At 30.5% G+C, this 22,684-nt stretch overlaps 3 protein-coding genes and 1 long non-coding RNA gene across 4 annotated transcripts; 1 reads left to right on the top strand and 3 right to left on the bottom strand.

Annotated features, from left to right (window-relative positions):
- Positions 1-11,897: 11,897 nt before the first annotated feature.
- On the bottom strand, positions 11,898-12,413 carry LOC148205211 (protein MAINTENANCE OF MERISTEMS-like). Its single transcript, XM_088103719.1, has one exon. It carries the CDS (start codon positions 12,411-12,413, stop codon positions 11,898-11,900), a length of 516 nt encoding a protein of 171 aa, XP_087959845.1.
- Positions 12,414-12,460: 47 nt separating this feature from the next.
- LOC148205212 (uncharacterized) lies at positions 12,461-13,024 on the bottom strand. The gene is made up of 2 exons (XM_088114744.1): positions 12,692-13,024; positions 12,461-12,508 (listed from the first exon to the last, which is right to left on the bottom strand). The coding sequence occupies exons 1-2, from the start codon at positions 13,022-13,024 to the stop codon at positions 12,461-12,463; spliced, it is 381 nt and encodes a 126-aa protein (XP_087970870.1).
- A 2,972-nt stretch (positions 13,025-15,996) lies between these two features.
- LOC148205213 (plasma membrane ATPase 2-like) lies at positions 15,997-22,658 on the bottom strand. The gene is made up of 4 exons (XM_088103725.1): positions 22,506-22,658; positions 20,893-20,953; positions 16,377-16,604; positions 15,997-16,226 (listed from the first exon to the last, which is right to left on the bottom strand). The coding sequence occupies exons 1-4, from the start codon at positions 22,656-22,658 to the stop codon at positions 15,997-15,999; spliced, it is 672 nt and encodes a 223-aa protein (XP_087959851.1).
- Positions 17,973-18,467, top strand: LOC124823984 (uncharacterized). The gene is made up of 3 exons (XR_007027687.2): positions 17,973-18,059; positions 18,142-18,216; positions 18,327-18,467. It is a non-coding gene; the product is annotated as an uncharacterized LOC124823984 (long non-coding RNA).
- Positions 22,659-22,684: the final 26 nt, after the last annotated feature.

Raw genomic sequence — 22,684 nt, forward strand, 5'->3', positions numbered from 1 at the left:
ACAAAAAAATTGTTATTTAATGGAAGTTTTTTTTTTTCGATTTGCGGGGGTTTTTACCTTCCGCAAAGTAATTTCCAGGAGTTTTTAAAACTGTCACAGTTTGAGTCACCACAATCTATCTGCGGGAGTTTTTCGCGACCCCTAGTATCACGTTCAATTTGCAGAGGTTTTTCTACGGAGAGTAAAAATCTCCTCTATTACTGGCTACTATTTTGTGGGAGTTTTTAACCTCCTTTATTTTCAACCATTTAATTACAAAAAAATCTGTATTTTTTACACTATTTTTTGAGATTAATATATGCTATTTAATTTGACAATTATCTTGTAGAAGATGTAGCCTCCTTCATTTGTATTATTTGTATTATTTAGTTGCTAACATTATTTAATTTATGTCATCATTTGAGGTGTTTATATTTTTAGGTCAAAAATATTTATTTGTAACAATATTAAAACATATTAATGTAACAAAAGACATTACAAATTCATATAATTCCAATGTGAAAATCATCATAATAACATAAAGGCAATTTAAAATAAAACTCATCCTTACAACTTAATGAATATTGTAAAGAACATTAATTAAACAATACAAATTACAGAGAGAAACTATAAGAAAGTTAGGGAGAGGAATGGAGGTGCGTGAATTGTTTCTGAGAAAGAGAGAAGAGATCATGTCTCTCAAATCTTTATTTCACAAATAATTGTGTTGTCCATCTCTGTTCTGTTCCACATTGACACTATTGCAGAGATTGTTTGTTTGTTTCTCAGAATTGAGGATTACAAATAATGAAGCTGATAATTTCAAAAAGCTTCAACCAATATAAATTAAGATTGGAACGCTGAGGAAGTTAGGTGTTGACTAGTAGGACAATCTCTGATTTTATAAAGTAGGATTAAGAGACTCCATGCATCAGTTTTACAGGAAAAAGGAAAAACACAGGGTTCGTGTCATTACATGGAAACAACTTTTAAAGGAAAAATTAGATACATGGATAGAAATTGTCTTCCTGTAGCTAAGGAAGTTGGATAACACTTAACTGTTTTCCAATGAATTCATTCCTTTCCCCCGCTCCTTCCCCCTCCCCTAACAAGAAAAAACAATCAACGTTACTCCTTCAAACTTCCACCAAAGTTTGAAGCAGGATAAAATACAACAAGTAAAAGAGTAGCAAAACCCGAGTGATTTTTTGAAAGAAAATGAATAAATAGGCAATGTAACCGAAGCAAGTGTGGTGTGAGGAAAATTGAGGCCATCTCCTCAAGTAACATCATTCCAGTATACTGCACCCAAAAAAAATACAAGAGCATGCAAAGTATATTCAAACCTATGTTATCATACAAATAAAGAACAAATAAGTGTTTATCTATTATCATAATGAGAAAGCTTTAAACCAAGACATTGTACTTGGAATAAAGTTGCAAACTCAACACAGACCGATTTAGTACTTTCTTTGCCACGCCGTCTGTTAGTCCACTGCAACTCCGTTTGCCTATGTTTCCGCGACTGCGAATTTGAAAGAAAAATGAAACATGGGCAATCAAAAGGGAAAATCAAAGAAATTAATGAGAAGAGGAAATAGACGAAGGAGGAAAGAAGAGACGAACTAGGCGGACGTGCAAGGGAGAAAGCACACTTGGTCTGAAATTTTATTATGAATTTTGTGGAGGAATGCAAGGGACAAAAATATTTTAGGGTTCGGAGGGATTTTTAGAGGTAGGGAGATTTTGTAACATCCCAAAAATACAGCATAAAACCATATAATAGAATAATCACATATTAACAATATAACAGTTCAGTTTTTCAAAAGAGATTAAGTAGAAATATGGCCGAACGGCCTTACAAAGTAGCAGTGAATTTAAACTTTACAAAAATACTTACTAGACCGAACGGTTTCCAAAATTACCTACACCGAACGATTCTACAAAACTAGAAGCAGAATAATAATCGAACGGCCCTAAGGTTCGATCTTCACTTCCACTTCTTCCAGAGCTTCTTCCAGCAACTCTTCTCCTTCTGCTCACATCCACAAGATGATCATTGCAACAGGAACAGACAACCGAACGACAATACAGACAAGACAGGAAATAGGGTAAGCTTATGTAATTTAATTAATGGAACAACATGTATATCACATAAGTCTGATACAAATCAATAAGTCAATTATACACAATCAATCATACATTATTGCATGCAATAAACAACCATTTGACTCTGACTGTCCGGACTGTATGAATTTTGTGTAGCTACAACGTTTGTGCACTCGGGTGATGTAGTAACTGAGGTACCCTCAACAGCTGTCACCCGAGGTTAATCTGTTCCATCCAAGTTAACCTTATGGACTAGGACCTCCTTCCATTCCCACACATGAGTTACTCCTCTCTACGTGAGAATGAGTAATCACGGAATATCAGGATAAACGCCAGCTAAGTTTTGCCCACATTCATACTTTACCATTCAATAACCAATTTCTGAGATATTCCTCCCTGGAATACTCTTTCATATCCAAACTATTTCATTCATATCACATTTCAAATTCCATCATACTTCATCATCAATATATTCAACTGAAATAAGACCACACTTTCTCGTCATAGAACAAGTCCGAATGGAATAACACTCTTTAGAAACTAACATGACCGAGCGCTATTTACAATTGATCCACTTCAATGAACTGACCCTTAAGAGTTCAAACCGAACACTACAAAGCCTAGGCCGAATACTAAGACTCTAGGCCGAACAACATTTAATGAGACCGAATATTGTTTGACACCGAATACTAATAGCAAACCGAATACTATGAAAAGACCGAGAGATAGAAAGATTTTGAGTACTAATAATACTTAGTTTTTAGTCTTAAGACATAACACTGAAGAGACCGAGTGCCAGTCTGAGACCGAGCACTGTAGAAATCGAACACTATTGAGTTTGGCTTAACGTTCTTATTTTAAAAGAATGGTAATGATAGATTACTGAGACGAGACCGAGCGCTTGGTTTAAGACCGAGCACCACTTAGACCAAGTGTCGGGTTTAAGATCGAGCACTACTTAGCTTATAGAATGAAGAATTAAATACAGATACAAATAATGGATTTTTAAGGGAAGATAAATATACTAGTATATGTGTAAGTAATATTGAATAACAAATACAAGGAGACAACTACACTTAGACAGACACTTACTTACAAGTATACTAAGATAAAATTGATCGGTCATCAACTGAAATTCTTCCAAAAGGAAGGATGCAGTACAGAGCAAATGCTCAAAGGAAAAACCGAACGGTCAATAATAACTTTCGGTGACAACCACAGGATTTCACAGAGAACTACAAACTTAAGATCAAACCTTATATCAACTCAATTCCCATCATTTATAGCTCATACACACATACATTCAAACATGCAGTACCAATATTACTTCATATTCATCCAACAATCCAGCAAACAAAACAACCATATAGAACAAGAATCATAATTAAATTATATAAGCTTCCATTACCTCTTAACGTGACCGAACGCTCACAGATGCAGAATACTGGTTCACCACTACAATTTCTTCTACCCTTAGAATTCACTAAATACAAAACTAGACCAAAATAAAGGACCAAAACACTATCAGAATCACATATAGAAAAGTGATCAATCCATACCAAAACTTGGTTTGCATGTGCCAGAAAACTACACGGCTGAGAAAAGAATGAACTTACTAGCTTAAACCGGTGCAAAGTGAAGCTCTTGGCACCAGGAAGACTCAGACGTGGTCTGATTGAAGATTGGAAGAAGAAAAAGGTAAGAGTTTGTAGAGAGAAGAAGAAAATTGTAGAGAGAAGGAGGAGAAAATGAAGGTTCAAAAGGTTGAAGGTGAAGGATGCATGCAAAGAAAGTGGCACAAAAAATTGAAAGTTTAAGCTTTTCATAACCGTCAAAACTGATTGGCCACTCCGCTGCTCACACCTGTCTTCCACTTTCTGATTTTCACTAACACCTGGCTTCCACTCACACAGGGTTTTTAAGGCTTCTGACACCTTGCACCTACACGTGTCTTCCAATATCATGGGATTTTAAGGGTTCTGACAAGTTTAGGAAAAAATTTTACAATTGAGAAAAACAACTTAGTTCAAAATTTATAGTGAAAACAAAATATAAAGGAAAAGAAACAAAAGAAAATATATATTATTATTTGAAGAGGTTATAAACCTTTCTTTCTTGAAAACTATTAACACTCCCACAGTTAGTGTGAGTCAAACAATTTAAATTAAATCTTTTAAATTTTGATAATTTGAGGAAGGTTTGATAACTCTGCAAAATAATCTCCTCTAAATAATTTTTTTTAAGTGAAATTCGGGTATTATCTATTAATCTTTTTTGAAAACTTATCTTTTTCAATTTAATATCTACTATTTAATTTTTTTGTTAAATATGATGTGATTGGTATCTTACAAAATGATCTTCTTCATTTATTTTTAGGTTTAATCATCTTGGACATCCCTATTTCTGTAGGATTTTCTCAAATAGGTCCTCGTATTGTAAATGCTCTCGATTAGGTCCCTTATTGTGAAAAATTGAATCAGTTTAGACATTGCCGTTAGTTCCGTATTAACACCGTTAAAGGAGGTGACACGTGTCAGTTCGTGGTTTTTTTGAATTTTTAATTATTTTTTATTTATTTTTAATTTTTTTAAAAAAATAAAATTTTAAAAAAATGCCACATGTCAAACTGATATTGTGCCACGTGGAAATGACAGTGTGACATGGCACTGACAGTGCCATGTGTCATTGTCAGGCCACGTGTCATTGCATTAGTCTCAATTTGGTCCCTGTATTTGTAGTGTGTCTCAATTTGATCCTTGTATTTTTATTTTGTCTCAATTTAGTTTTAATTTTAAAAATTAAACAATTTTGCCCTCCTCAAATTCAATTTTAATAAAAATATTTGTTAAGATTTATATACAATTTAAATTTTGCTTGAATTTGAGGAGGGATAAAATTGTTTAATTTTTAAAATTAAGAGTAAATTGAGACAAAATAAAAATACAGGGATCAAATTGAGACACAATAAAAATACAGGGACCAAATTGAGACTAATATAATGACACGTGGTCTGACAATGACACGTGACACTGTTAGTGCCATGTCACACTGTCATTGCTACGTGGCACAATATCAGTTTGACACGTGATATTTTTTTTAATTTTATTTTTTTAAAAAAATAAAAAATAATTAAAAAATTCAAAAACACCACGAACTGACATGTGTCACCTCCTTTAACGGTGTTAGTACGAAACTAACGACGAGGTCTAAATTGATTCAATTTTTCACAATAAGGGACCTAATCGAGAGCATTTACAATACGAGAACCTATTTAAAAAAATCCTACATAAATAGAGATGTGAGATGATTAAAACTTATTTTTACATGTTAAAATATGTGAGATTTCAAAGGAAGTGTCATGTCCCTATCAATAACATTGTTTTTTACCCAACAAATTTTTAAAGTAAAACAATAAGTGAAGTTTTGCAGTAACTGATATCATTTTGCATTAATTCCTATCATCATTATTAACGAGACTATTATTGTTATCCTTAACTTTTCAATGAGAAACATAAAAGTTGGTTGTCTTTTTAAATTAACTGTTATATAATCTCATATTCATTATAAGACATTTTTTCATCACCACTACTTATGAGAGGCTGTTTTTATTATTTGACAAATTTTAGTAATAAAAGTCACTTGTCAGTTTATTCACTAGATGCAATTTTACATTTTTATTAGGCAACAAACTCAAATTTTAAAAATTACGAATATGGTTAAATAATATAAAAAATTAAGATAATTTTATTTTAAAAAAATGTGATAAGATAACATGATTTCAGACGGAATAAAGTGAAGTTGTCTGAACATAATATAACTTTTGTGAAAATACTAAAGTCATACTAGTTAAACAAGACTTCGGTTAAAGTTAAGAGAAGCTTAATTTAAAGTTTAGTAAAAGTCATGAGACAATAACATAAATCCAATTGAGATTAGGTTTTGTTGAAGTCATCGTTTGAGATAACTTTAGTACATTATGAAAATAATTGAAGTCGATAGACCATAACACAACTTCTGTACATTTTCTTTATAAATGAAATCATTTGTTTAAGACCCAACTTTACAGTGTTATGATTTTTTACATTTGTTCAATGATAATTTATTTACAATAGTTATTTTTACCATTTAAAATAAAATAATTTACATGGTATTATTAATTGTTTACATACAATTAATTTTTCAAATATAAAAATTAATATTATATAAATTATAGAAAAAAATAAGTCATAGAGAAAATATAGAATTAAGAATAAAGTTGGAACTTTGCGACATAAGATAATTTATAACTTTGTTACAATTGAAGAAAAAATTATATATTTTAAAACATGGGAATGAATATAGTATCTGTAATAGATATAATGGAAATTAAGATTTTGATATTCTTACTTTTTTATTGATTTAATTTGTATGATATTTGAAAAAAAAATAAAGCTACATGAAAAATAAAAAAAAAATTGAATAATAAAAATTGGAATTAAAATTAATTTAATTTATAAAATTAAATTTTGCTTAATCTTAATCAAAGTAGAATTTGACTTACACTATTTTAACATTTTTGCAAAACTTGTGTCATGTTCAAATAATTTACTTTATTCAATCATGATTTCTTGAAAACAAATCATAGTATGACTTAAACGTAATTTTTAAAAATTTGTACATTTCTATTATAAGAATGCAAAATTTCACTATTCTAATAAATAAATCTCACTAATAATTTTCCATTAATAACAATATGGGAACGTCTGATATCGCAAGAACGACTAATGTATACATAAAAAGCGCTAAACACTATAAAGCTCCTAACAAAGCATCTAATAATCGTCATAACGTTTGACAAAATGATAAAGCGTCTAAACAAAAGTTTTGCTAAACACTATATAACAAATCTCACTAATAATTTTCCATTAATAACAATATGGGAACGTCTGATATCACAACAACGACTAATGTATACATAAAAAGTGCTAAACACTGTAAAGCTCCTAACAAAACATCTAATCGTCATAACGTTTGACAATAATGCATTTGAACAAAAGTTTTGCTAAACGCTATATAACAAAACGATTTTACAAGTTACTCAAAATAGACTTACATCAAATGATTATACTAAGCATCATGGTTAAACACTTAAGTCATTTAACGCATTAAATGCCTAGGTCGTCTAATGGTTTGAATGCATGTATGTTCAAATATTTTTTGTCTCTTGTGTTGTATTCTCTTTTCCTATGCAAATTATTAACTTTATTCAAAAGTCTGCTCAAAATCAAAAGAATATTTAGAGACATGAGGATATTCAAATAATGTTTCATACATGTTTTTTGTCTGTCTCATCCGTACACAACACAATTACTCTGTAAGGAAGCAATATAGCGTCTGACTCTATCATAAAGGCTACATACCTAGAAGAAAGTTAAAGCTCTGAGTAACAAGTCTTTTTCGAAAATGTTTATATAAAGAGAAATGTTGAAGAAAAGAAAGAAAACTTTTATTGTTAAGAATATTATATGCTCAACTAAGCTATTTTCTTTGAAACTCATTTATGAAAAGATGTTTTACAAGTTTTTAGAAGTTCATTGTATTATTTGTCCTCTCTACAAGAGTTATCTTCTATCTTGTAAGAACTCAAAAACACTTGTTTTTGTTTAGATTCAAAAGTGAATTTAAACACTTGTATAGTTTAGCTTAGTGGAGTTAAATGTTATAGACAGTTTGTTTAGTGCTGATACTAATAGTGGTTAAACTCGTCTAACTAGTTGGTTAGTGTTGTAAACCAGAAGTGGTTAAACTCGTATTAGTGAAACTTCTTAATAGATTGTTGAGAGAGAATTAGACGTAACTCAAATTGAGTGAACTAGTATAAAACTAAAGTGTGATTTATTGTATTTGTTTTTAAACAACGGTTTCCATTCAAACACTTTCTTTAACCAAGTGTTATTCTACTGCGTAGACCATCTAACCACTACAAAGTATAACTTAATCACTATTTGCGAAAAAACTTTAAAACACTACTCAAAGTCCCATTTCTAATGTTTTCCTGTATTTCAATTTAAACTAAACTTGTTGAAGGAAAACTACAATTTGATTAATATGGGTAATACATTTTTTTTTTTGTGTGTGGAAAACTTTATTTTATATATAATTATAAATAGCACAAAAGATAAATTTAATGTGGTTAAGGAAGGAATGCGGGTTGAGTTTTTATTCTATTCTACCAAGAAGTTTGATTCCATATGTATATCAACAATTATTTCTACACAAAAAAAAACAACAATTTTTGTTATTTTTTATGTCTAAAAGAATTGGTCTTTAATTATGGAATGAGAGATTCTTAATATATATAATAAAAAAAGTTGCCCATGATTTTTTCTTTTAATTAAGGCTAATTGGTTCTCCAATTTATCTGATAGACTTCCAATTTATTAGGTAATAAATTTGTAAAGATTTAAAAAAATGACAATTTAGAAGTCGTAGTGGTTTAAAACTAGTGAGCTCAACTATTTTTATATTAAAGAGTTTTAATATAAATAATTTTGTTATAAATGAATTTTATTATTTTTAAAACACACAATCTCTCTATAAATCACTTTTCTATAGTTTTTTAACTTTTCTTTGGGAGTTGTCATCCTTTGTTCGTGTGATTATAAAATCGAGATCATAGGATTCAACCTTGCGACGAGCTCTTGAAATTGGAGTGATCAGTTTCTCCATTTGAGTAAGTTAAGTTTCAACCCTTTTTCTTGGTCTTTTCTTGTATTTGTTGCTTGTGGTTCTCGATTAACTTACATGTGTCTTTTGAGTCATCAGATTAAGTCTTTGTTGATTAATGATTCTAATAATGTGTCATGATCGTATTTTTATTGTTCGAATGAGTAGATAAAACTTCTTGTATGTTTGGAATTGTTTTAAGCTTTCTAAAACGTTTTAATCATATGTTAAGTAAGGAAAGCTATATAATTTGTTTCTAAGCTTTTAGCAATTTGTTAATTTGACTTAGTATGTTTGAATTGTATGAACTTGTGTCAATTGTTGAAATTGGTAGTTTGACATGTTAAAATTCTGTCGTAAGTACTTATTGAAGGTTACTTGTTTTTGGTTGCCATAAAATAAAATAAAAATTGAAAGAATTTTTCTTTATTTAATTTTCGCGAAAAAAAAATCTCACGAACTTAAGTAAATTTATTTTTGTTCACAAATAATTCTTTTATTAATGTTATATGTATTATTATCTTGATAAAGTATGAATAACTAGGAAAGATATTAAACTCTGTAGGTGAGTCGTTAACTAACTTAATTCACCTAATTAGTAATCAGTTTAATTGATTATTTCGTGTTAGGTTTAAGTTGAAAAACTTATTTATAAAATAAAATTCGTTATATTAAGTAAATAGTATATTACTTTTATCTGATTAGATAAATATAACATAAACATAAATTATGTTACAATTTAATCAACTATTTGACAATTAGATTGATTATTTGGCAATTTAAGCTATTAAATTTTAATAACTTGCATTAGGACCTACTGCTAATCAATTAATTTTATTTTTAATCGATCATTAGTAATAATTACGAATTTTCTTTTTATAAGTTTGTTATTCAAGTAAATTTTGATGTAATTTGTTTACTTGATTTGTACCACTTTTTCTTCCTTTTTCCAATATAATTTTAGGTGTGGTTTCTGCACGACTAGTTTATTTAAAAATTAGCTTAATTTGGGAATATTAAGTTTTATGAGGTGCAAGAAGAGAAAAAGGAGGTGCAGGAAGAAGAAGGATAAATATTTTTGATGGGGTTATCAACTTCATTTTAGCCTAGTATTATTCCTTGGGAGTTGCTCCCTCCACCCCCACGCATCTCTTCCTTCACCTCCCCTTTACTTTTTTGCCCCTTCCTCTATCTTTCTTTTACTATTTTGCCCCTCAGTAACATTTTATTTTAAAAATTATTGTTTTTTAATTTTATTCATTTATAACATATTTCACTGATAACCTACGTAGTTCCTTGTATGAGTAAAATATTTTTCTGAAAAGCTTGGTGATCGTGAAAAGAATTATCAAGCAATCTTCCTCCTCTTGTTCTCAGTGCAGTGGTGCAGTGTGTTTATGGTGTAGTGTCCTTATTGTGGTTCTTCTCCAGGTACGTAGTCATAATCCTTCCTATAATCCCAAACCCTAAACCTTTCCCATACTTCCAATAATCTTTTTAATATCAAGCATATAATCTTTGCATGAACAGTAAAATAAAACCGAACGTAAAAGAAGCTGTTTCTGGGATGACATCCTTCAACGGATGTCAACATCCGTTGAAGGCGAAACGGATGTCGACATCCGTTTCGCCTTCAACGGATGTTGACATCCGTTGAAGGATGTCATCCCAGAAACAGCTTCTTTTACGTTCGGTTTTATTTTATTTATTTATTTTATTTATTTATTTTATTTATTTATTTTATTTATTTATTTTATTTATTTATTTTATTTACAGTAACTTATATTTAAATTTATAATTTAAAATGTTATATATGGTTAGTTTCGTTTTTATTTTATTTGTTTATTTTATTTACAGTAACTTATATTTAAATTTATAATTTTAAATGTTATATATGGTTAGTTTCGTTTTTATTTTATTTGTTGATTTTATTTACAGTAACTTATATTTAAATTTATAATTTTAAATGTTATATATGGTTAGTTTCGTTTTTATTTTATTTGTTTATTTTATTTAGAGTAACTTATATTTAAATTTATAATTTAAAATGTTATATATGGTTAGTTTCGTTTTTATTTTATTTGTTTATTTTATTTACAGTAACTTATATTTAAATTTATAATTTTAAATGTTATATATGGTTAGTTTCGTTTTTATTTTATTTGTTTATTTTATTTATAGTAACTTATATTTAAATTTATAATTTTAAATGTTATATATGGTTAGTTTTTAAACGTAATAATTTTGTTAAAATATGAATTTGTTATAGATGATTTTTGTATCTTTAATTCTTTAATAATTTGATAATTATATAAAAAAATTATTTATTACTCTATTTATATCAAATATATAATTTAATTATATTAATATTTTTATATTTGTTTGATTAATTATTAATTATGTTAATAAGGGTCATTATAATTTTGTAGGTGATTATTATTAAAAATGAATGAATATCTTCATATGGATTCTCAGATTGGTTGTAGTTTGAAATCTGATTTGTCTTCATCAATTAGCAAAGTTGTAGAGAGAGATTTAACAAATAGATTTACAACAAATGAAATATTTCATTCATGGGAGCACTTAATTCAATGGGTAAAAGGGATGGCTTTTGATTTAGGATTTGTTGTGGTAATAGTAAGATCTGACATAGCTACTGGTGTACGGGGGAGAAAAACGTATGTCATACTTGGATGTGAAAGAGGGGGAAAATATAGGAAATACAAAGCTGATGCAGTGGCTAGTGTATACGGCACTCGTAAATGTGAATGTCCGTTTAGATTAAAGGGTAAACCATGTTCAGATGGGGCCGGATGGGTGTTGAAGGTGATGTGTGGACATCACAACCATGAGTTGGCTGAAACTTTAGTGGGTCACCCTTATGCTGGCAGGTTAAATACGAGTGAGAAGTCATTACTGGTTGATATGACAAAGAGTAAAGTTACACCTGCAAATATTTTATTAACACTCAAACAAAATAATGATCGAAATGTCACAACGATTAAACAAATCTACAACGCAAGGCATGCGTATAAACGATCATTAAGAGGGTCCAGAACTGAACTACAACAACTTATGATGTTGTTGGATCGGGATAAGTACATTCACTGGAGTAGGTGTGCTGATGATTCAAAGGTTGTTACTGACTTGTTTTGGACACATCCTGATGCGGTGAAATTGTTAAACTCATTTAATGTTGTATTTAATGTTTTGGACGCATCCCCGAGCTGCTCGTACAAATAGGCGAGTGCAGCAACACCCCAGGCATATCTGCCACACGCGTGTACGTCTCTAAATAACAATAAGTAAGACATGCGTATAGAACTGGCACTCTTATTTGCAAAAATCGTACATCCTACTAGATGCAACAAATATGCTCTAGCAGCATAGTCCCAATGCTGCGACTCACACCTCTGAACATATATCTCTCTAAGCCAGCTGAGTCTGACTTTCGGACCACGTGCGTCCTCCATCTCAGCACCTGCTGTGCCACCATCAACGTCGAGCAGTTGCACAAGGGCTGTACGAGCCTCCTCAAACTCCAACTCCTCCAAATCACACATTTGTCCCATCACGGGCAGGTGAAGTAATGTCGAGACGTCATCAAGAGTAATCGACATCTCCCCTATAGGGAGATGGAAACTACTGGTCTCAAAATGCCACCTCTCTATGAATCCGAGGAGTAACCCCTTATCAACGTAATCATAACAAATCCCTGTAAGAGGCATCAAACTGGAATTCAAGACAATGTCTTGAATTCCCTCGTGGCATGGTCCTAACTTATTTACTTTTTTTCCGTGGGAGATCAACTTCAGTGTGTCCCCTCGATCCTACACATCAATATTTAATAAATTTTCTATTAAAAAAATAATAAAATAAATTTTATTTTTGCACTCACCCGGCCTTGGGAAATAGCATAAGCTACATGCTGAACATAGTGCGTCAGCAATGAATGATCGTGTGGACCTCCAGGAAATCCAGCGACATCCTCTTGTATGTCATGAACATCTGCATGCTCCTCTCCATGAGTCTCATACGCCTCATATGTTTGTTCCTCAACGGCTCGCTCCTCAGCTATGGGGTCATGCTGGATAGGAGCTGCCCGACTTCTACGAGCAGAAACGGTAGGTCTTCTCCGAGCTTCGCCCTGCGACGAACTCTCTCCTCGAGAACTCTCTCCTCGAGAACTCTCACCTCGAGAATTAAAAGATGCACCACGTGTTCTTGCCATTTCTAACAATAATTTGTTTATTTAATTTCAAAAATTAAAATAAATTATTGTTTCAAATATCATTAATAAACTATAAAAAATGCAATTCAAAATAAATTAAACTAATAATAATTAATTTATTAACTTACAACAAAAATTAAATAAAAGAAACAATTAGCTAATTAATTAAAATAATATATTTAAATACATTTCCATTTAATTATTATTAAATTAATTATTATTACAAATACAAATTTACTATAAATAAAATAAATACAAATACAAATTTACTAATATTAAATAAATTAAATTGATAATATTTATTTTAAGAAATAAAAATAATTTAAATATATAAAAATTTTCGTATCTAATTCTTAATCAATTTATTTACAAACTACAAATAAAAAAATTTATAAAATATTCAAATAATAATCTAAGTCAAAAGAAAATTTAAAAACATTTAACAATAAATATATCAAATATATAAATATATATTTCAGTTATAATAATTTAAAAACAATTAAAAACGTAAAAAAAATTCAGCACAGCCGAAACGGATGTGGGATATCCGATTGGCCTTCAACGGATATCCCACATCCGTCGACGGAAGTCGGACATCCGTCGAAGGCAAACGGATGTCCCACATCCGTTTCAGCCTTTCCTGCACAGTAACATCGTCGACAAAGCACGGGGTGAAAGACGAACCTGGGACGCAGATCTGCTCGTTTCCTCCGCACACGCTGTTTCCTCCGCACCAGTGTTGCTCCACACCAAACGATCTTCTACAAAAACGAAAAACAAAGAAAAAATTGAGAAATAAATGGAGAAAGAAATGGAGAAAAATGGAGAAGTTGGAGACGGAAGTGAGAAATCTTACGGAAGTGAGAAATCTTACGGAAGTGAGGGAGAGTGACGGAAGTGGGAAGTGAGAAGTGAGAGATGAAGATTGGTAGGGTTAGGAAAAAGTAAATTTAAATTAATTAAAATATTAAAATAAGAAAAGTAAAAAAATTTAACTTTAGGACATAATTGGAATTATATAAAATTGGGTCAGGACATAATTGGAATTATATAAAATTGGGGAGGTGGAGGGAGAAGCACGTGGGGGTGGAGGGAGCAACGCCCTTATTCCTTCCTTTTCTTTGCTGAGAGTACTGGAAGCGTTAGTGATTTTTCTTTCTTCACCCTCTCGTTACTTTTTAAAACTGCATGAAACAATCTTATGTTTAGATCCTTTTTGGAAAAACAATTAATTTCCTATTATCAACGTCAATAGTTTGTTTAGTTTTTTTGTTACTCTTAATACAAAATACATACAGATAGTATATGATCAAGAGGATAAAAGATTTAATAACTAAAATGTACAACTAGTATTTGTACTCGTGCAAAATGCAGGTGTTAATTAGATTCCAATTTTTTTATTATATGAAAATAAATTCAATTGCATTTAGATAAGGATTATGTTATATATTTAAATCAAAATAATAATAAAATTAATGAAAAATATTGAATAATGCATAACAATGTATGATAAATCTTTATCATATATGAATTTTTAGAAGTTTACAATAGTATTCATAATCAACTGATGATGACTTGCAAGCAGTGATTTAAATATTTGAACAATAATCCTAAAAAAAGTGTTAGGGTTATACCTATCATTTTAATTTATTTTGAATGAAATATGCACTTTCAATATCATCTACTTTTGATGTTATTGAGGTGCAGGTTCTTGCCATCTGAAGTAAGAAAATGAATACAATCATCACTTGTATAATATTAATATAGTTTATGAATCTTCTATATAAACAAGCAATTGTATATATTTTAGTAAAGAGTTCTAACTTGAATAATATACTAAATGTGAATACTTACAATATATTCTCCTTTGGTTATAACCAACAGTGGTGATTTGGGTGCAATATTTGTAATGATAGAATTGAACTTTTGGAATAAAAAAATTGTAAACCAAGAAGATGACTTATCAAAATTAAACTAGATAATGTTTTCGTATTTTGAAGGTTAATAATGTTATTATTAAACAATGAACTTCCTCTTCCTTCTTGCAGTTTTTGAATCATTATAGTCTTTATATAGAACAATAATTGCATTTCCCTTTAAATAAATTTAAATTTATTAACAGAATTATGTTTTCAGACTTAGAGCTTTGATTTGAAATGCTTTGGACTTAAAAAACACTTCTTTAAGTAAATAAAGTTTTGGAAACAATAATGACAAAAATATTCAAGATCTTTTAAACCAAAGTTTACATTTTCAAAGGTAATTGTTTTTGTATTGTTGTTAGTGAGTTTTAGATTCTTGCAATCTGAGTAAAATAATGCATATTGCAAAATTTAACTCAACAGATAGGTCATTGTCATGAACATTATAAATCACGATTGTTATAGAAATAAATTCCATTAAAATAATTAAAATTTAAAATTAAACTATCACAGTCCTCTTCTTAATGTTAAGATATTTTGATCTGAAACTCAAATAATTTAAATCTAGTGAGCATATATCATCACACTAGTACAGTAAAAGGAAATGACAGCGGTTATTTTTGTTTATCCGCATCGGTTCTGCAACCGAGGTATATACAGACGAGACAAAAAGTGTACCACATTTTGCCTCGGTTCTCAACTGAGGCATAAAAATGCATGTTTTTACCTCGGTTCAAATACAACCAAGGCATAAAAATGTATGTTTTTACCTCGGTTCAAATACAACCGAGACAGTAAAAGATGTTCCTTATTTCACTTTTTTTTACCAGACTTTTGGTCCCGGTTCCTGGTGAACCGAGGCATATGCCTCGGTTTGGAGAATTTTTTTTTCCCGATATCATGCTTTGCTAGTAACATCCCACCTTATAAAAATATTGGAACTAATATTTGATTCTCTTTTAAGGAGCAGCATTCACCAATACAATAATAAAAATATAATTATAAATTAAAATTATGTTAAATTCAATTACACAACACCAACCATGTTTACTACATTAAACAGAAAATTATTCGACTTGTCAACACTGCACTAATAATAACACTAAGGCCAGGTTCTATTAAAACAATATCGGATGCACTCCGAGCTGCATCAGTTGCGTCAACAACAGCTATACCAATGTCGACCTTCTTGAGTGCAGGTGCGTCATTCACTCCATCACCAGTCATCCCACAAATATGTTTCCTGGCTTGCAAACGTTTCACAATCTCGTACTTGTGCTCTGGCAAAATATAAATCAACATGAGAAAACAAGCGCATATTGATCAATTCTTCCAATTGATAATCAATCTTTCATCCAATATATGATCACCAATAGTATTAAAAACAACCCATTGCAAAGATGAAGATAGAAACACAGCAAGAAAAACACTAGCAAACCCATCTGCATTTTCAATCAGTTCATCAATAGGTAATGCAGATATGGACTCATCCTTGTCCTGCCCAAGAAATGCAGATGAAGGATACATATTGGTACCCATTCCCAAGCGCCGGCCAGTTTCCTTTCCTATGGCTAGCTGATCCCCTGAAAATAAAAGGAAGAAATAAATGAGATCACGAGGAGTATATGGTGTTAATAAGATTAGACAAATATCATGATCATGATATTTGTTATATAAACGTCATGAAAGTAACATATATTACGATAGTTTTTCTATAATCATCATGGAAGTTGATATTTTCTTTTAAATTACCTATTTACACTTTTGTTTTACCTAAAATATGTTAAAAGTTTAAAAATTGCGGCCAATTTAAATAAGTATAATAATTATGTAATCTTTGCACAAAGTTTTTAAACATTTAAAACTACTAAACTAAATCTAACTATCAACTTCTAAATTCTTATATCTAGAAAGAAAATACTTTGCTCACATTGTCGGAATATAGGATAGTGCTTTGGAATCCATTGAGTGTTCGTCAACAAAATTCTACAAAAGTAAATTGAAGTTAATACTATTACATATGAAAATGAATTACCGCATATGTTTAAATGGAATATATCATATTTCCTCATCAGAACAATTTTCATAACCAACTTCCACAAAGGTTGTTATCCATTGCATGATGTAGTAGTTACACTCAAAGTTACCATTTTGCACTACAAAAAAAAGGTTATTTATAGGGGGTTATTTTGAGGAGGTTATAAAAAACCCCCTCAAATTAACATACTTTAAGATGTTTAATTTAAATTATCTAACTGACAATATTTGTGGGGGTTTTAATTTCTTTCAAGAGAGGTTTATAACCTCTTCAAATAAAAATATATTTTTATTCATCATCTTCTAATTCTTTTACATTTTTCCCTCTAAAAATTTTAGACTAAGTTTCATTTTAGCAATTTTAAAATTTTATTCCCTCCAGATCTAAAACTCATCTCTGCCTAAAGCCATTATTTTTCTAAAAGTTAATTTTCCTCTAAAAATCATCTGACAATTTCTCCCTTCATTTCACCTGAACCCTAGTTTCTCCCTTCATTCCATCCGCTCACTCCGCTCACCTAAACCCTAGGTTCTGCAAAATCCCCAATTCCTAAGGTTTCATCTCCAACATCATCCGCACCTGTGAAATCACCGGTTCCCAAGGTCTCATCTCCAACATCATCTGCACCTGTGAAATCACCGGTTCTTATAACAAAAGTATGTAATGTATAGTTTTATTCTTTAGTTCCAACATAATTGTAAATTTTCGGTGGGGTAATGTTAGCTCTTCACTTGAACTTTCCCAATATAGGAATGCTGGGAGAATTACTTTGACCAATATTTTCATCAGTATACAGACATATACTAAGATTCTTTTGTACTAGGTGGGATGATGCTGTTTGTTCTGTTAGATTGTGGTAACTAGTACATTGTAGTTTCAATTAATTTCCTCTAAACTAGATCTAGTTTGTTGATAGATTGTTACCAATTTGATTTTTATTGTTACAGTTTTATCACCACTTGACATTCTTTTTTTTTTTCTGTTCTAAATTTTTGAGCCATTTGGTCCTGTTGAGGTTGTCCAACTGCCTCTTGACTTGGAAACAGGCCACTGCAAGGGTTTTGGGTTTGTTCAAGTTCATTTCTAACACCTAAATTTGCAAAACTTTGCTCTATGACATAATTGTATTTATCTCTTTAATTAATTTCACTGGGCAGTTTACCCATCTTGAACATGCCAAGGCTGCTCAGAGTTTAAATGGAAAATTGGAGATTGCTGGCAGGACTATCAAGGTGGAATTATTGTGTTGTACATTTTAGTTTTAACCTGGTATCTTTAAGTTTTGTTGATGACAATTCTGCTAGTTCATGTGTTTCTGATTGATGTTGTTCATCAAATTCAGGTCTCATGTGTAACGGATCATGTTGGAAGTCAAGATACCACCGCAAAATCGGCAGACTTAGATGATGATGAAGGTGGATTGGTAAGTTTGTTTCGTTATATAAAGTATTCAAAACTGGTTACAACTTGGCACGTTATTAAGAATTTTAAATCTAATCCTCATCGTGCAATATTTCAAAATTACTGTCTGTGCTTTATAGAAAAAGAAAGTTTTTCTATTAAAGATGTGTTTAAAAAATGTATGATAATCAATGTAACTCTTAAAAAGTAGTGTTTTGTCCTTCCAGAAGTTAGAAATATTTATCAAAGCAAAAAGTTTCAGAAATGTTGTATCAATACCTCTAGGAAACTCCTACTATAAAAAAAATTAACAAATTAATTTAAATTGTATTGAAGTAAAAACAATTGTTAAAATTTTAAAATGATTTAATGTACTGTAATGAACATAAAAATAGAAAATTAGAATATAGTGTCTAATTTGTCACTTGATGAGCTAGAACTAGAGAGTATGTTTTTTAATAATGATGATGTAGGAGGTCACCAACTCTAGATTAGATACTTTTGAAGCAACTAGAAATTGATGCAACTAGACATTAAAGAAGATGTAGAGGAAAAGTGTTCTAAATATGGCCGGGTGAAGCATATTTTTGTTTACAAGTACGTTCATAAATGTTTAACGCCCTTCAATAATCATGAACAATTTTACTACATGCCTCAACTTTTAATTAAATTTAAATTAATTCCACTTTAATGTGTCACAACTTACAATTCTTTAATTGGTTTGGCATGCACACAGAAAAAGTGCAGGTTTTGTCTATATGCAATTTGAAACAGTGGAAGCAGCGATTGCTGCTCAACGTGCAATGCACATGAGCTGGTTTGCACGCAGGTTAATTTCAGCAATCTTCATGGTAATCTTTTGGCATGCACACACACACACATATATATATATATATATATATATATATATTCATTACACAGCATTTGTACTGTATTTTAATGTCGATACATAAGATGATTTTGACTCAAATATGTATATCTGTATATTTATAGCCTGTAGCGGCTGTCCTCAAGTTATAAATTGGTTATACATAAGATTGATTTTTTAGAACATGTTTATTCTATTTGATAGAAGATGTTTATTCTATTTGATTGATAGAACATGTTTATTTTATTTGATTGATTTTTTATATATTATTTTCAAAATGTGAGCACATGTAATTGAGTTTATTTTATTAATATTTTTTATATTATTTCAGCAAGCTCGTGATGCAAATGAGCCAGAGTCTCCTTTGGAAACAAGACAATCATCTGATGGAAGTAATCTTTAGGAAATTTATGATATTGTTTTAGGATAAAACTATATTAGTTTATTATGAATTGGGATCACATTTCTTTCTTTGTAACTATTTCTGCAATAGGATTACATTGACTTCTAGCCTATCCTTCTGTAACATACAATTGTCTCTCAATTTATTTTTCTAAATTCCTTCCTACTCAGGGGTTTTTGTTCTATGGTATCAATTTTTTATTCAGGAAAATCATATTTGTTTGGTAATTAATAATTTAAAAAAAAATTTACTAAATTTTCAAATTAAAAGAAAAAGAAAAGAAAGAAATTGGTGAAAATAGGTAGTTATTATATATTTTAATAATCATTAAATAAAAAACGATATTATATATTTTAATAATCATTAAATAAAAAAACTGAAAAAAATATAGAAAACTTTTGTGATCAAATAGTTGAAAATAAAAGAGGTTAAAACTCCCCACAAAATAATAGTCAGTAATAGAGGAGGTTTTTACCCTCCGCAGAAAAACCTCCGCAAATTGAATGTGATACCAGGGGTCGCAAAAAACCCCGCAAATAGTTTGTGGCGACTCAAACTTCGGCGGTTTGAAAAACCCCCGGAATTTATTTTGCGGAGGGTGAAAACCCCCACAAATCGAAAAAAAAACCTCCTCTAAATAACCTTTTTTTTTGTAGTGTTGTTTATTGCACAACAACATTGTTAAACTCATTAGATAACAAACCATGCAAGTACCTAAATTTTATACATTGATACCTTCCTCAATGTGTACAAGGTAACAAAAAAATGAATGAGAGTTAACTTACATCGTAAATAGTTGCACAATAGATATGTTTAACTCCTGATTTCTGGTTAAGATCTCCTCCAAATCAAATTGGTAAATGTATAATGAAAGCTCGCTTTGTTTGCCAATAACAGTGGCTTCCCATTGAATCTCCATTGGGTCTTTACCTATGGATGCTATAATCTCCCTCAATGTGGCTAGTGGATCCTCGAGAAACAATATTCTTATTGTATTGACTTTTAACTCTGTTTCATGTTGCTATGCACAAAACAAACATGACATAAGTTAGGAATCTAAATACTGCATATGTAATAATATTCAGTGAGGTCACACTTCATTTTCTTCATGTACTCCTCTAGAGGAACATAAGTGGATTAATGATATTGACTTAGCAACAAGACTCCAAAGTAAGATCGAACTCCTATACCATATCCAATAGTACAACACATTCAGGGTATCCAGGTCATCCAAAAGCAATATTAAGAATATCCTCTCTATCATGAGGATTGAAACTACCCTAAGTATATTTCTCAACTAGAGAATCTTATAACAAGGAATCATATATAATTAGAAGTTTTTAAATTGAATAACAAGTTTTCAATTAAATTATTGAAACATGTTTACTTACAATCAATTAAGCCATCCGTTGTGATTTATCAAAAATCCATGTTCTCGACTTTTTAATATAGATGTCATCACCAAATTTCCTCAAATTAATTAAGATAAGAAATGAAGATGAGAAAAATAAAAATAAAAATAAGAGAAACACATAAATATAAAATATAAAGAACTTGTGTTTATTAATTGGAGGAAGAATATATATTCTCTTATTTTTATTATTTTTACTCTTATTTTTATTTCCATTTTTTTAATTCTTTTTTTCACTATTGTTTATAGTTTTATTTTTTTAAATATGTTTTTTATCTTTATGTGTAATTGTATTTTTATTCTTATTGTTATTTTCATTTTTATTATTTTTTGTCCTATTTTCATTTTTATTCAAGGAAAAAGAAAGAAAGAAGTTAATTTTTGAACAAAACTTTATAATTCAAGTGTTATGAATAAATAAAATATAAATATATATATTTTAATAAAAAGCGAAAAAGAAAAAAACTAAGCAAATATTATTGATGTTTAAAATTGGAAAAAAAATTGTTTCAATTACAAATAAGACAAAAGGATAAAAATATTTCCTCATTTGGTTAACTAAAACGTGTTTAGCCATGCACTAGTTTAGGCTGTCATCACTTTATATATGAGAGAAGAAAAAACGTGTTGTACGTCCAAAGGATGGTTGAATGAGAAGAAGCAATGATTGGTTGCTTACAACTTCCCCTTCACCACCTGACGTTCCAGTAGAGCAAAATCACTCTTCTACCACGCTAGTTTTCGCCTTTCCTATTCCATCATCTTCTCAAAACCACCATTCTCTTTCACCATTCACCACAAACACAACACTCTCCTCCATCATAACTAATCACATTCTCCCCAACTTACACATAAACATAGACTCATCATTAGAGTCCCCTCCCTGACACCAAACCACCCCTCACCAGTACAACCATAATTTTCTTCCTCTATCTACCAACCTTCATTCGTAGGATATCTATTTTTTTCACAAGACATAAAATTTTCAGAACAAGCTTCTCACACTATCATTTTCGTCCTCATCATCTTATTCTCCATTTTACACAATACCATTTCAAAACACATTCACCACAACATTCTTAACTCCATCACATTATTCTAGCACCATTCACTTAACCTCACTCACATGGTTCTACATGTTTCACAACCCATGTTCACAAAAATAAGCCAAAACAAAAAATAGAGAGAAGAAAAGGAGAAACAATCTAGCCAACGATCCCACTGGCGAGTTTAAGTTTCGAATGGACAACACATAGACGGTGTGATTGATGTTTGTTGAAGAGCGAAACCCACGGGAAAATAAACCCTCTTCCAGAATTGAAACCTATTGTTTTGGGTATCAGTTCCAATCACTTCAAACACCTGCACAATTTCTCCTGAGACACCATCTAGTAACTGCTCTTCTAGTCCGTCTTCGCTCTACCATCCGGAGGTGTACCTGCCAAAGGTTCTCCATGCTTAAGTCAGTAAATTGTCCGTTAGGTAGCCTGTCGTGAGGAGGAGAGAGTTTTTCATGGAAGAGAAAACGCAACCAACGATTTTTTCTACTGCTACTCCCCGCCGTTTTATGATCTGTATCTGAGATTTCCATTGACAACTTTTCAAATGGCAGTATTA

The sequence above is a fragment of the Vigna umbellata genome, chromosome 1, assembly GCF_029865625.1.
Source record: "Vigna umbellata cultivar VRB3 chromosome 1, Vumbellata_1.0, whole genome shotgun sequence".
In the NCBI taxonomy this organism is placed as follows: Eukaryota; Viridiplantae; Streptophyta; class Magnoliopsida; order Fabales; family Fabaceae; genus Vigna; species Vigna umbellata.

What these genes read in the sequence shown, in the direction of transcription:
- LOC148205211 (XM_088103719.1), bottom strand. Translation starts at nt 12,413, where the DNA reads ATGTCGATTACTCTTGATGACGTCTCGACATTACTTCACCTGCCCGTG.
- LOC148205212 (XM_088114744.1), bottom strand. Translation starts at nt 13,024, where the DNA reads ATGGCAAGAACACGTGGTGCATCTTTTAATTCTCGAGGTGAGAGTTCT. An exon ending in ATGCTATTTCCCAAGGCCGG is followed by an intron (nt 12,509 to 12,691) that starts GTGAGTGCAAAA and finishes TGCCTCTTACAG; the next exon opens with GGATTTGTTATGATTACGTT.
- LOC148205213 (XM_088103725.1), bottom strand. Translation starts at nt 22,658, where the DNA reads ATGGAAATCTCAGATACAGATCATAAAACGGCGGGGAGTAGCAGTAGA. An exon ending in GCATGGAGAACCTTTGGCAG is followed by an intron (nt 20,954 to 22,505) that starts GTACACCTCCGG and finishes AAGATTCTCTAG; the next exon opens with TTGAGAAATATACTTAGGGT. An exon ending in AAATGCAGATGGGTTTGCTA is followed by an intron (nt 16,227 to 16,376) that starts GTGTTTTTCTTG and finishes ATATTTTGCCAG; the next exon opens with AGCACAAGTACGAGATTGTG.